This window comes from Miniopterus natalensis, chromosome 14, assembly GCF_054644295.1.
Source record: "Miniopterus natalensis isolate mMinNat1 chromosome 14, mMinNat1.hap1, whole genome shotgun sequence".
NCBI classification, from domain to species: domain Eukaryota; kingdom Metazoa; phylum Chordata; class Mammalia; order Chiroptera; family Miniopteridae; genus Miniopterus; species Miniopterus natalensis.
Genome location: NC_142094.1, coordinates 40,086,535 through 40,100,146, shown reverse-complemented (window position 1 = coordinate 40,100,146; position 13,612 = coordinate 40,086,535). Strand labels below are relative to the sequence as shown.

General features: G+C 45.8%; 1 protein-coding gene across 1 annotated transcript in view; it reads left to right on the top strand.

Moving 5' to 3' along the window:
- Window positions 1-13,288, top strand: part of PIK3AP1 (phosphoinositide-3-kinase adaptor protein 1) — an 82,852-nt gene extending 69,564 nt beyond the window's left edge. The window contains exons 14-17 of the mRNA XM_016219834.2: window positions 5,146-5,301; window positions 7,716-7,786; window positions 9,094-9,215; window positions 11,948-13,288. Coding sequence (XP_016075320.2) covers window positions 5,146-5,301; window positions 7,716-7,786; window positions 9,094-9,215; window positions 11,948-12,005 — 407 coding nt within the window. The 3' untranslated portion in view covers window positions 12,006-13,288. The remainder of the gene's footprint in view (window positions 1-5,145; window positions 5,302-7,715; window positions 7,787-9,093; window positions 9,216-11,947) is intronic.
- The last annotated feature ends 324 nt before the right edge of the window (window positions 13,289-13,612 follow it).

The window sequence follows — 13,612 nt, the reverse complement described above, 5'->3', positions numbered from 1 at the left end:
GTCTCCGTCCCCCACTAGACTGAAGTCCTTTTGAGCAACAGCTTTGTCTTGTTAATTCTAGATGTCTAGTACCTGTAACATAAGGCATGTCAGTCAGCAAGTAAATGAGTGGATGGCTTGAACTCTTGCATCCTTCTACCCTCCCACTCAAAGAGGATGGTAATGCCTTCTCCCCAGGAGCCAGCTCTCCCCTGCATTCAGGAAGATATGTTTTTTTGAGCAGAGAAAGGAGAAAACCCCTTTTGCGTAGTATCTGCTTTGATTCAAGCAGGGAATTGTGTCGTCGGTGTCCACACCACACACTGCTTCAGAAGCCCTGGATCCAAGCGTAGCAGGGCTCCTGTTGCGTGTCGTGGGGGTCCAGCTGCAGGGCCATGAATTCTGGTTGTGCACACTGAGGACCAGTTCCTTCTGTTCTCCTTCACCCATCCCCCCCAGGTGCTACCCATGTGGTACCACCACCCCTGCAAGGCGTGGGCATTTGCCTCCACGGCATAGTCCCACCGAGAACCTGTGGCATGGTAGGTCTCTATGGGTTACCATGGCCAGCCTTATACCAAGAGGAGCTGGCCAAAAAAAAAAGACTCTCAGGGACTCTCAGATTTTGAATGGATCCTCATTACATAAAGAGTTAAGTTTGTGTATAAGTTCCATAGTCGGTTTTCAGCTGCCATCAACAGCCTGACTTTCCATGAACCTGGTCAGGCTGGTAACACCCCAGTCTTCAAACAGGACATCTTCCTGCCACAAACCCCTTGCTCAAGCCTGTCCCTTCTCACCTGTATGAAAATTACTGGGCTGCAAAACCCAGCCTGGCAGCCCTTCATGGTGAAGCCTTCCTGGACCGCTCCAGACCACTGTGTTCCTTCCTCGCTTGAACATCTATAGAATTACTACCTTTCCATTCATCTGATACTGCCTCTGATTACTGCTACGTCATTCCTTCATTCAAACCATCAGCAATTCCAGAGCTCAACTTAAATCCGCTCATTTCTGACCATCTCCCACGTCATAGCTGCAGCCAAATTGCCATCACCTTTTCCTGGACTAATGCAGGAGCCTCTTCCATCGTCTCCCCATGTCCATACTTACTCTTCTACAGTTAATTCTACAAACTGCAGCCAAAGACCTTGTAAAAACAAATAATCAGATTGTACCACTCCCTTGCTCAAAATTCGCCAGGGGCTCTTGTCCCACCCAGAGGAAAATCATACTCCCTCACTGTGGCCTCCAAGGTCCTACAGGATCTGCCCCCTAAACTCATCCCCCATTTCCCCCCCATTGTGCTCTCTAGTTGCAATGGACTCCTGTTAGATGCTCTTTCAAGCCAGGAGCGTTCTCCCAGGGCCTTTGCACTTGCTGTCCCCTCTTTACCTCTTTTCCCACATCTTCACTCGCTGGCTCTTTTCACCCAGCGCTTGGCCATAGACACACCCAGAACACAAATATTGATTGCCTTCTCCTCAGAGAAGCCTTCTCTGCCATTCTCCCCAGAACAGCTGCCACCACTCACTTCCGGGCCACTGCTTACCCTCTCTTTTCACACATCACAGACTGGAATGATCCTGTGTTCCTGTTCTCATGCTTATCCCCCCCCACCCCCCACCCCCACCACATCTGTTGCAAGTTCTGTAAGGGTAAGAACTTGTCGTTTTTTCTTGGCTGAAAAAACGTATGTGTAGCACAGTACATTGCTGGGGCTCGAGAAAACTTTGTTGGAATGGTTGATTTCAGTAAAACGTTTGGTGACGTCATTGATTCCACAAATACTTGTTGAGCACCAGGCACCCTGCCAAATACAGAGACCCATAGGACGCAATCTTCACCATCTAGTAGCTTATGAGTTAGTCTTTTATTTGCGTAGGTCTGGTTCTCCCAGCTAGAGCCTGTCCCACAGTACCTAGTGCAGTGTTTTGTATATAATACTAGCCTTGTGAATGTTAATGATTTTGGCTCTTTGTAAGAAGAAGGGTAAGGAGGTTGTACCCATGGCAGAAGGTCAGCGAGGTCATCCCTAAATGTCTGCTTGAGTGACTGGATTTTAAATGTGCGCTGCCACTAGTTAAGTTCACGCTTGTCTCTCTTCCTGGTTTAGAGGCGGAGAAGGGAGAAAAGGCAGAGAATCTGGTTCAAGATCTGCAAGCCATCCTTGGATCGGACAATAGGCTCTAGGTAGTAAAAGGAGTGAGGCGCTTTTTAAAACTAGAGCACTTGAGCTCAAAGAAGGAGCCCTGATTAAATGAAACATTCAAGCGTTTAAATATAGGCATCATCAAGAAAGCTGCAGTTTGGTGGTGCATGTGGTGATGCTGAGGAGTAAGAGAGCTGGGGCGTTTAGACTCCAGCGCCGGTGTCTTTGGTTGAGGCCTGCTGGGGGAGGGGCGCTTGTAATCTGGCTGCCAGAAGAAGCTCAGCAGCTGGAAGTTGGACCCTGTACTGGACGGTATGGCTCAAGGGCTTCAGAGCACCTGTCAAAGAGAAGGCATTATTTATAGTTGAGTAAATATGATCTATTAGTTATCTCCATAAAACTCGATTATATATATATAGTGACATACTAACTGGTAATTGGCTGTCCTGGGGATTTTCACACTGAGGTGCCCCATGCTTATGGGGGTAGGGGGTTGGGACTGGGGGTGGTTTGGGAGATACGGGAGCAGATTAGGATTGGGACAGGGTTTGGGGCCACTTACTCTGCTTCAACCATCACATCTCCTTTAAAAAATTTGTTTTCTACACTGAGCTTCTGTTTTCACTAGAGGATTCCGCTTCACAAAAAACAAAAAGCACTTGAAAACCGTTGGCACAGGATAGCATTGATCTATAGGAGAATGAGGGCTGATGGATGACATTTCTGCTTAAAGGACTTTTTCCAGAAATGAAACCCACTCTAGACACAGGGACTGCCTCTCTTCATTTAGAGGCCTCATTTGCCTTAGAAAAGAAAAACAACGGTTCTTTTTCTTTAATTTGGGTTAACACCCCAAGGATGATTAAAAAGTAGGAATCTGTTCGTAATAACTTTTTTCAGCTCTAGGGAGTAGTTTTGCTTTTATTGGGATGGTGCAGAGCGTTGATGGTGTAGGAAAGCAGAGCAGGGCTGGCATGGCTCCTGACTCATTGAACGCCCTGGCCACACAGAGAAGGCAATCAGTATTTGTGTTCTGGGTGTGTCTATGGCCAGTCCCAGGCAGGACCGAGAGCAGCAGGCTAGGTCCCAGGAAACCTGAGTCCTGATCCCCGCTTTGTCACTGAATCACTTTATAATCCAGGACAATTCCTTGAACCACGCTGTGCCTCAGTTTCCTCACCCATGGTTGTTACACCTGACTTATTTACTTCATGGAGAATTAGTGACGTTCAAAGGAGGTGTAAAAACACATGTGAACGCACTTTGGGGAAAGTCCTACTTGATCTAGTAGTGATAACTAGTATTTCTGGCATTGTCCCTTTGTTCAAGGACTCTGGGGATTTTGTGGACATTCAGACTGGCTCTGCTTGATTTTTTTGAACTTTTGACTCCTTTTTTCCCTATGTATTTTACTTTTCTTCCTCCTAGAACTGATTGAGAGAGAATATTGCCTCATTGAAGTGAGCGAAGCAAACAGGAACCTCCCTTTAAAAGGTTGTTGTTAAAAAAAACATGCGAGGTCAAAGCTGGGAGGCAAAAAAGCACGACAGCTGTTCGGACTCTAAGAGCCCATGACTCCCACCACGCGCGGGTACACCCTGCTGGCCTCTGCCCATGGGGTTCCGAGCGTGGATGGGTGCTTCCACCGGTCAGTTGTAACCAAGAGCCGGGGGACATGAAGAAGGCCTGTGCTACTCAGAGACCTGGAAAGCTGGTTCAGTACTAGACCATATACCACACTTGGAACTGGAGTCTCTAGAATGAGGAGAGCCTGTGCCTACACAAACCAACAATGCACCTTTTTTTTTTATCCTTACTCAAGGATATGTTTTATTTTTAGAGAACAGACAAGGGAGGGAGAGAGGGAGAGAGAGAAAGAGAGAGGCATTGAAGTGAGAGAGAAACAATGACGGGTTGCCCTCACCGGGGATGGAACCTGCAACCTTTTGGTGTATGGGATGGTGCTCCGACCAATTGAGCCACCAGCCAGGGCCAACAATGCACCTTTTTAATGTCTGCGCAGAATGTTTACCACACACTTGGTCTACCCTGTCTTTGCACCAGCTCTTTCATACTATTCTAGCCTATCCATGTACCTTACCTTTATTGGCAGACTTCTGGTTTTGGCAAGCAGAGCCACCTCTCTCCCTGGACACCCTGAACTTCCTGCTACACCCATGCCATAGAAAGGGGGGTGGAGGAGGAAGTGGTACCTCGAAGATAAGGGCCCATGTACACTAGAGCTTATGCCTCTTCCCAGGGACGCTGCCTCAGGGCAGCTCACCTGGCTTTCACACTTCCCTGGGGAGGAAGCTAGTGCGCCACCCACAGATATTTTATTCTGCTCATATAGCGGGGGTTGTTTTCTGGGCATAGAACTCAGGGGTGGAAATCTAGGGAGGAATAAAGACCAACCACTGGGCAGTGCTAAGCCAATAAAGAGATCAGGTCAACGCTTTGCAGGGCAAATTAATCTGTCTTTCTGAATCTGTGGGGTCTAAAACCACCCAACAGTCTTGCAAGTCAGAAAAATCTTTCACATGCTTCGTGGACCTCCTTTCATGACTATCTGGGCCGTTGTTGTCAGCTGTGGACCTGCCACCCATCAGCCATCATTTAGCAAGGGATTGAGAGGCAGTGTGAGAAGTGGTGAAGAGACTGGACTTTGGAGCCTGGTTCAAAGCCCAGCTGTCCCACTTACCAGCTGTGTAATGGGGCATGCTACCTCACTTCTCTGTGCCTTAGTTTCTGTTGGGAATGATGACAGTAATATTTACTTCATGGTGCTGGGGGGTTGCAAGGAGCTAAAAATATGGTTGCTCTTAGAATTCTGCCTGATGTACAGGATAATCTGCTATTAGGATCAATGATGTTTGCCCCCTCCTCCTGCCCTCCCTTCTCTTCCAGGCACCCTCCAGGTTCATGTGAGGGAGGCAGGTGGAGAGAGAGCAGACAAGCAGTTTGATAAATGGCAATCTAGTGCCTGAAGCTTACCCTTTCTCCTCTAATTCCAGCCTTGGAGATCACCGTCCCAATTCGGCACTCACAGCTCCTGTCCAGCAAAGTGGAGGTTGGAGTCTATGAGAGTGGCCCCAGGAAAAGTGTCTTCCCCCCAAGGACGGAGCTGAGACGAGGAGACTGGAAGACAGACAGCACCTCCAGCACAGCAAGTGAGCAGGCTGACCGGTGGGGGTGGGATGGGGGAGAAGGTGCCTTCCCAGCTGCCTCCAGCTGCCTGGCACCTGTGAGCCTTGGAAACATGCTCTGTTATGAGCGCAGCACATCTCCATTGGAGCCTGATTTGGTTTTGGGAGGTGCAAGAAATGGGGGACATTTAACCTGTGAGTTTCACCTTTTTTTCAGGGACAAAAGATTCATTACACGCATATCCCCTAAAGCCAGGTTGCATGATAATCATTACTCTATCCCTTTTATAAATAGAAAAACCTAGTAATAATACTAGTTAACATTGAGCATTTACATGCTCTCTTCCAGAGATTTCTGATTTGATTATTACAATGACTCTGTGGGAGGAGACTGGAGGCTAAGTGCCTTGCCCTTGGTCAAATAGCTGATAAGTGGAAGAGCTGGGACTTGAACTCAGGCAGACTGGAGCCGGGGCCAAGGCTTGAACCTTTCTTCTTTTTGTTTCCTCAGCTGTGTTAAGGAGGAGAAAGGGCACAAAGTCAGAAACATTAGAAAGTAATGGACTCAAATTTGAGAATTCCAACAATATAGGTTGAAGCTTTAATCAGGAAATGTCTTCCTTTAGGCTTGAAGGCTTGAATAGGAGTCTGATTGCAGCAGACAATACGCGCTGATGTGCAGGCAGGAGCCGGGGACTTTGTTTCTGTATCCAAGGCGGTGTTAGCCGACTTCACCACCCGAGTAGATTGAGTTTCCTTTCTTTCATATTGTAGTGTTATCAAAACAGCTAGGAGTGCCATAAAAGAGCAAGAGACAAGCTAAATTTCAGAACTCATGTTCCTTAAATGTCAGGCACTGGATGTTGGAACAGGAATGTCATCGGACCCAAGGGTTCTTAATCTTTTCTGCATCACAAACCCCTTGGAGGATCTGGTACATGCTCTGGATGCACTTTTCTGAAAAAATAAAAAAATTTAAAAATGCACATGCACATGTGTGTACACAGGCAGGTGGGTATGCGTGCGTGCGCACACACACACACACACACTCTTTTGCTCATTGGTGGTTTTGGGTCAAGAACCTCTGAACTTTTGCCCGAGGTCACATAGCCAGTGAGTGGCAACATGGGAGTGAAATCCAGCTCCTCTCAGGGAACATTCCTGCCACTGTTACCTGTCAAAACAGACCAAAGCATATCACATGACCACATGAGAAGCCTGAACTGGACAAAGGAGAAAACTTCCCCAGATCCATAGAGGGAGCATGCCAGAAGGACAAGGCCCAATGTGCAAGTGCTCATTGAGCAAGGACGGAGAGTGAGGATGGCCCAGCTCGGATACACCCCTGCCTCTTAACCCTCAAAGTCACCCCTGAAAACAGCACCATTTTTATTAGAGTATAGCTGTCATCTCTTGGGAACCACAGAAGAACAGTTGTGGGTTAACTGGTTATAACTAAAATTTTAAGCTCCAGAATATTAATATTCTGTTTGAGAGAACAAAAGTTTCATTATTGTTGACCTTTTTCTAGATTGTCTGATCCAAGTTTCTTAAGGGTTACATATTTGGTCATTTTTTTCTTTCATTCCTCCACCAAATATTGAGGACCACCCTGTGTGTACTGGAAACATAAAGATGAAGAAGAAATGGTTCTGTCTTCAGGGTGCTTTGTATTTTGTTCTGTGTCAAACTGCCTGGCCCTTTATTAGAAGGTGTATATACATGTGTGATACATGTACATGTTTGATATAATTTCTAAGTAGAAAACTTCAGCAACAAAATTTGTTTGCAGCTTTTAGAAATAGCCCTGCAAAGTGAGAAATAGAGCATCTTTGCCTCCCTGTCTGTCAAATCAGAGCACTAATACCAGAGAGAATTGTCACAGGGGTTAAATGACCATGGTTTTTTGTTTGTTTGGTTTTTTACTCTTCACCCAAGGATATACTTTTTTTTCATTGCTTTTCAGAAAGAGCAGAAGGGAGAGAGAGAGAGAGAGAAACATCAATGTGAGAGAAACACATTGATTGGTTGCCTCCTGCACATGCCCAGACCCGGGCCAGGGATCAAACCTGCAGCTGAGGTACCTGCCCTTGGTCAGAATCGAACCTGGGACCCTTCAGTCCGAGGGCCTACGTCCTAACTGCTGAGCCAAACCCACCAGGGCTAAACGACTGTTTTTAAAGCACATAATGTGGGATGCCCTCTGTAAATGGCAGCTGTAAAGCAAAATACGTAATAAAAAGGTGAACCATTTTGTTTTATACTGAAAGAAAAGCTGACCTTATTAAAATGGCATAAAACGGCAGCATTGTGAAGACTCCCAGATTCACAGCTTGTGTATTGTTTCTGTTGGTAAAAATAAGTCAGTGCTAGAGCTGTGCGTTGTATTTTAGCCTGAGGGAATCTAAGGTCCTGCTGATTTTGTTTGTACCCTTCAGGCAGCGCAAGTAACCGATCCAGCACCCGGAGCCTCCTCAGCGTGAGCAGCGGGATGGAGGGGGACAATGAGGTGAGAGCCGGGACACCCGCTCCCATCTGTCCTGTCCTAGGGGTCATTTCGCTGCAAGAAATAGAAATCCAGGTGAAAGAAGCCAGACACAAAGGGTCACGTATTGTAGGATTCCATGTATAAGAAATGTCCTGAATAGGTAGAACCATGGAGACAAAACGCAAATTGGTGGTTGCCAGGGGCTGGAGGGAGGGGGAAACGAGGGGAAACAGCTCAACGGGTACAGTGTTTCCTTTTGGGGTGACAACAATGATTTGGGACTAGTTAGAGGAAGGTAGTGGTTGCATGATATTGTGAATGTACTAAATGCCACTGAGCTGCTGGCTTTATAGTTAAATTTATGTTATGGGAATTTCATCTCAATAAAAGGAGGAAAGAAGGAAGGAGGGGAGGGAGAGAGGGAGGGATAGAAACCCACTCAGGCTAGTTAAGCCAAAGGGGCATCTATGAGAGGAGCTGGAGAGTCTCAGGGAATCTGGCACAGGGATCACAGTTTGGGGCCCGGATCAGGAGTGGCAAGACATGCCAGAGCCCGTGCAACCTGCGTGTGTTTCTCTGGGCCACAAGCTCTTTCGTCTCTGCTTCGCTGTGCATCTCTGCTCTCTTTTCTCAAAGCTTCCTGGCCTTTTCTGCCTCCGCATGTATAGTGGCGAACAGTCCCCTGGGAGCCACAAGGCCTCCCAGCAGAGAGTAGCTGGCTGCCTTAGGTTGAGGCCCAGTTTGGCTATGGTTGTATCCTGATCCAGGGACCAGGGGCTGGGGCGAGTGGGAGGGGTCATAAGGAGGGGATCACCCAGGAGACTCCCTGAGAAAGGGGCGGGCCACCCCTCCAGTGCACAGGCTGTTTTACCCTGTGACTGAAGACCACTCACGATTCCATTGTCCCCCAAAGGAACTTTTGTTTAAAAATAAAATTTCTCCAGCTCTATCTGGTTATATAGTGCAGTGTTTTTAAAACTCCAATATGACCTAAGAATGACCTGAGAGCTTGTTGAAATGCAGGTTCTGATTGAGTAGGTCTGAGAAGGAACCTGAGATCCTGCAGGTGACGCTGACCTTGATGGCCCACAGGCTGTGCTTTGAGTAACAAGGACCATTAATGATAACGTGGGCCTGATTGTCTTCTTAGCAGCTCCAGGAGTCAATGGAAGGCTGCCCTGATTTTGCTGGGTTGATGATCAGTTTGTGAACAGCCTTCAGCCAGAGCCTGAGGAGGGCTGAGGGGTATTTGGGATAGCGGTGGTGCCCATCTAATGCTGGTTGCTTAATGTAATTTTCTCCTTTCCTTCTCATGTGTTTTGCTGTAGGATAATGAAGTCCCTGAAGTTACCAGAAGTCGGAGTCCAGGCCCCCCACAAGTGGACGGAATACCCCCTGCCCTGCCCATTGAGAGACCCCCCAGGGTGCCACCCCGAGCTGCCTCACACAGGTAACAATGAAGCTAATAGGAAAGTTTTTCCTCACTCTCTGAATTCCAGGGGAGAGTAGGATTTGGGGACATCTAAGATGATGACCCTTTGTTTCTGGTTTAATAGCCTTTACTCCCATGGTTCTGAGATGCCTATAATTACAAATCCATTTCCCTGAGATGAGACTTCCAAAGCTTAGCTGGGGTTGTTCCTCAGAATGACATTTAGAGATGGTTTGTTTGAAACCCACCCCAGCTGCAGCGTGGGGCAGCAGAGAGAAGAGGGGCCAGGAGGGAATCATGATGATCTTTGTGGTGGAAGATAAATGTAAGGTTCATGGGCATACATAGGAAAAAGATCTAAGAATAGATCTTGAATATAGTCACAAAATTATTAGCTTTACCTCTTGAGTGCCTACTCTAAACCAGAAACTGTGCTACCCACTTTCCAAGAGTCATTTCCAAGCCTCACAAAATACTCCAATGTAGGTATCATTACTCCTGTTTGACAGGCTTAGAGAAGTTTAACTTGTCCTTCAGACATCTGCTATATGTTCCCATAGGTTATGACTCCCCTGGTCAAAACACTCAGTACAGTTTATCGATTTTCCCTATTGTCTGGCTCATCCATTACATTCTCAGCACCTTGAGGATGGGATACATGCCCATTTTACTTGCTGTTATTTCATCCCAAATCCAGGAGTAGATGGAAAATAAATGTTTATCTACTATAGGAAGGAAGGAAGGGAGGGAGGGAGGGAGGGAGGGAGGGAGGGAGGGAGGCAGGGAGGCAGGGAGGCAGGGAGGGATGGAGAAGTGTATCATTGACTGTTCTCTGGCTTTCTCCTGTGAGCCCACAATTCATAGGGCAGACTGGGGAGAAGGAAAGAGACTGTCCATTTGTTTTCTCTGGATAAAGAGACAACCACATAAAACCATCTACTCCCAGGGGCCACAGCAGGACCTCCTGAGGATATCTGTGGTTATTCTTTCCTACTTCTGCCTCCCTCTCTTGTTCCTGAGACAGCCCCTCTTTTTCCATTTCCTTGACCTATACAAAACTTGCATTCAAGAGACATTTAGTAAATATTTACTCATTGATTCATTTAATCCTCAAGTACGCAACTCCAGGGTAACACAGTTCAGTTACAGCACCTGACAAAGCTCTCTTTCTTGACTTACTGAGTCGCTTCCAAGAGAATGAATATTGGGTTTGCAGCACACATGTGGAAATACCATCTGCAGTCGGTGAACCTGTCTGTAGATATACTCACCCAAGTCTGTCTGGAGTGTCATTTAGGACTATTCAATAACCATCCAGAATAACACGGAGGGGGGCTTCTGGGAAAGCAAACTTGGAGTTGGAATGTCACACTTTGTGATCCCACGAGGAAGTAGTTGTGATAAGCAGACCAGAAATTCTCAATTTCTCTCTCAAGGGACCTTCCTACTACAGTGTGTCTCCTGTGTGGCTGCATATTTGAATCACTGGTGTTTTAAAATATAGGTTTTATCATTATTCAGTTATGGCAAGGTCAGCAGATCGGGAGATGACTGCCAATGAAAAGACAGTTTGTTATACTCTTTGATCCCAAGAGGAGGGGACACACGGGGAAGCACCAAGTTTAGTCAGGAGGAGGGGGAGGGGAAAACGTGGGCAAGAACCTTTGTTGTGGTTTCCACAGGAAGGAACAAGTGAGGCAGGGTCAACAGATTTAGAATTGACTAGTTTGAATAATTTCAGAGGGTCTGGAGCAAAGGGGCCGGCTCTAGTCGTTTGGTACCTGGCACTGAGGTGGTTAGGGCAGGTGGATAGTACCCTGGCATCCGCCCCCCTCTGGCTCTGGATTGGTTGGTTTGCATATGAAAGGTGTGCTCAGTGGCAAGCCGTTTGCTATCCCTAGGAATTAGTTTACCCTTCGAGGGGCAGCCTCTTCAGGCCTGAATCTGCAAAGTTTCAGATGTGAAAGCATCAGAAAACAGAAGACTTGGTTAATACAACTGGTTGGGGGAGAGAGACTATTTAAAAAGTTGAGATGCTTGAGCCCAATCCTCTAGAGATAGTGATAGAATGGGTCTGGGATAGAGCCTGGGGATTGGCATTTTTCAAAGCTCGACTAATTCTAATGTGCAGTGAGGATTGTGAGCCACAGTGAGCATGTATGTCACGCACAGGTCCCTATGTGCGGCTAGTTTCATTAATTAAGGATCATGTCCTTTGTATAGTAGACCAAATTTGCAACAAATCATGGATGCCTAAGAACTGGTCAATCAATTTCATTTTAAAATAGTTGCTGTCTTTCTTTTGTAAAAATTATGCAGTAATTACAAAACTTAAATACTCTTTCATCTCAAATAAAAATAACTATTATAATTATACACATAACATAGTAGCTTATAAGAATGATTCCAATAAATATCACAGTGCCTTTTCTTTTTTTAAAATTTGAATTTATTGGAGTGACACTGGTTAATAAAACTACCCAGGTTTCAGGTGCACAATTCTATAATACATCGTCTGTATACTGTTCTGGTGTGTGTTTATCACCCAAAGTCTCCTTTCATCACTGTTTATCACCCCTTAACCCTCTCTACCTCCTGCAACTCCCTTCCCCTCTGGTAATCACCAAACTGTTACAGTGCTTTTTCAAGTTGGAGAGCCAAATACTTTCTCATTCACGGTGTTTGACGTGGGAGAGCCTGTTCACATAATGATCTGCAAGGTCATGCTTTCGCTTTATCTTTCATTTCAGGCCCCCGACCAGGGAGATCTTCCATCCACCTCCACCTGTTCCACGCAGAGGTCGTTGATTCCACGTCCTAAAACCTGCCTACTCCAGGACTTTGAGACTAGCAGTTTTCAGCCTAATTATGCCTTCATGTTGCATTTTCTGGGGTGACTGCTGGCCTTAAGACCCACTCTCACTGCTGATACTGTTGTGGCCCTGCTGGTTTGGGCTTTCCTTGAAGAAGATACTCTTAAGGCACGAAGGAGTGAAAAGCTAAGGACTTCAGTCACCACCGCCAAGTGTATTGATCCATATACTCGTTTTCCAAAAGAATGAAGACTTAATTGGGATACTCACCTCTAACTTAACATGTCAGAAGCCTGATTGGTTAGAAATGTACTTTACAGTGACTTTACTGAAATGCACTCATGTTAGGCCTTACTTATTTGTTAGTCCAGATAATTTCTACAGGTGGTTATGATTTAGTACTTACAGTATTCAAGTAAGGAGACATGTCCTAATTTTTAAATGATTCTTTAACTTTTCTGTTGAACAGGCCAGCACTGTTGCTTCATCAAATATTAAACCTGTGAGCGGATACCCAACTACGTAAATAACAAAGTATGAAGACAGAGAGACTGTGAACAGGAGGTTGGTGTTTCAGTCAAATTCAGGAGGGTGTTTAAATGCCAGGGCTGGTCACGTACAATAGTACGTAAAAGCCTTAGAGAGGGATTAGTCCTAACTCCCCTTATATACAGAAGTCAAATCTGAGGTTCCACAGAAGTCTGGAGCTGAAAGTATTCGGTTGTTAGAGGAAGAGGCAGTTCAGAATCTGGGCCTGCTGATTCCAGGTCACCACACTTTCCATCTCCAAAGAGCCAAGCCCTTTCCCTCAAGAAATGCCCAGATGTAGAAATTCCATCAGTGACTATTGGCCTTCTAGAAGTTTCCTTCTTCCATGATCTCCCTGGTATGGAACTACCATGTATTTTTTCCCCCACCTTGGGCATTAATACTTCAGTATACTTTCAAAACAGCGATGCTGCCAAGGAACATCTATACATGGTTGGAACCAGAAGCTTGGGATGCCAGGGACCCCATTTATTGCTCTGCAGTTTTTATATGTCTTAGTTCTGGCCATAAAGAGAGAGGAGGGTCCTTCACATTTTTCTCTGCTATGGGGTCTGCTAAGAGGAAGGAAGAATGTAAAACAGGAATAGTTATGTTTCCTTACACACTGATTATAACCACTGGGCTTGGGAAATCTGTGCAGAGAATATAGAGCCTAAAGTATGTCATTAATTTTGAGCCTTGACCCATAAATCTACCTTCAAAACACAGGTCCTTAATTTGATGTTTAAACACATAATAAACTTAGTATTGGTCCTATTTCTTTAAAAATATATTAGAAATCTTGCGGTTTTCCAGGAAATTATTCATCTCACTCAAGTGTATAAAAGCCACACTATTAATCATCACTTAAGTACAGTTTCATTGGGTTCTTTTCTAATGATTAAAGATTCTTTTTCAATCTCATTCCTTAGTCCGGTGAACAAGGAGCGTGATGCTGAAGTTAATAGTTTCTGAGATCTTGGTGTTCTGGGTTTTTTTCTGACATAAAGTACACTATTGGCCATGGCCATTGAGAGAGTGTTTGTGCACCTGGCCAGGTGGCTCAGTTGGCTG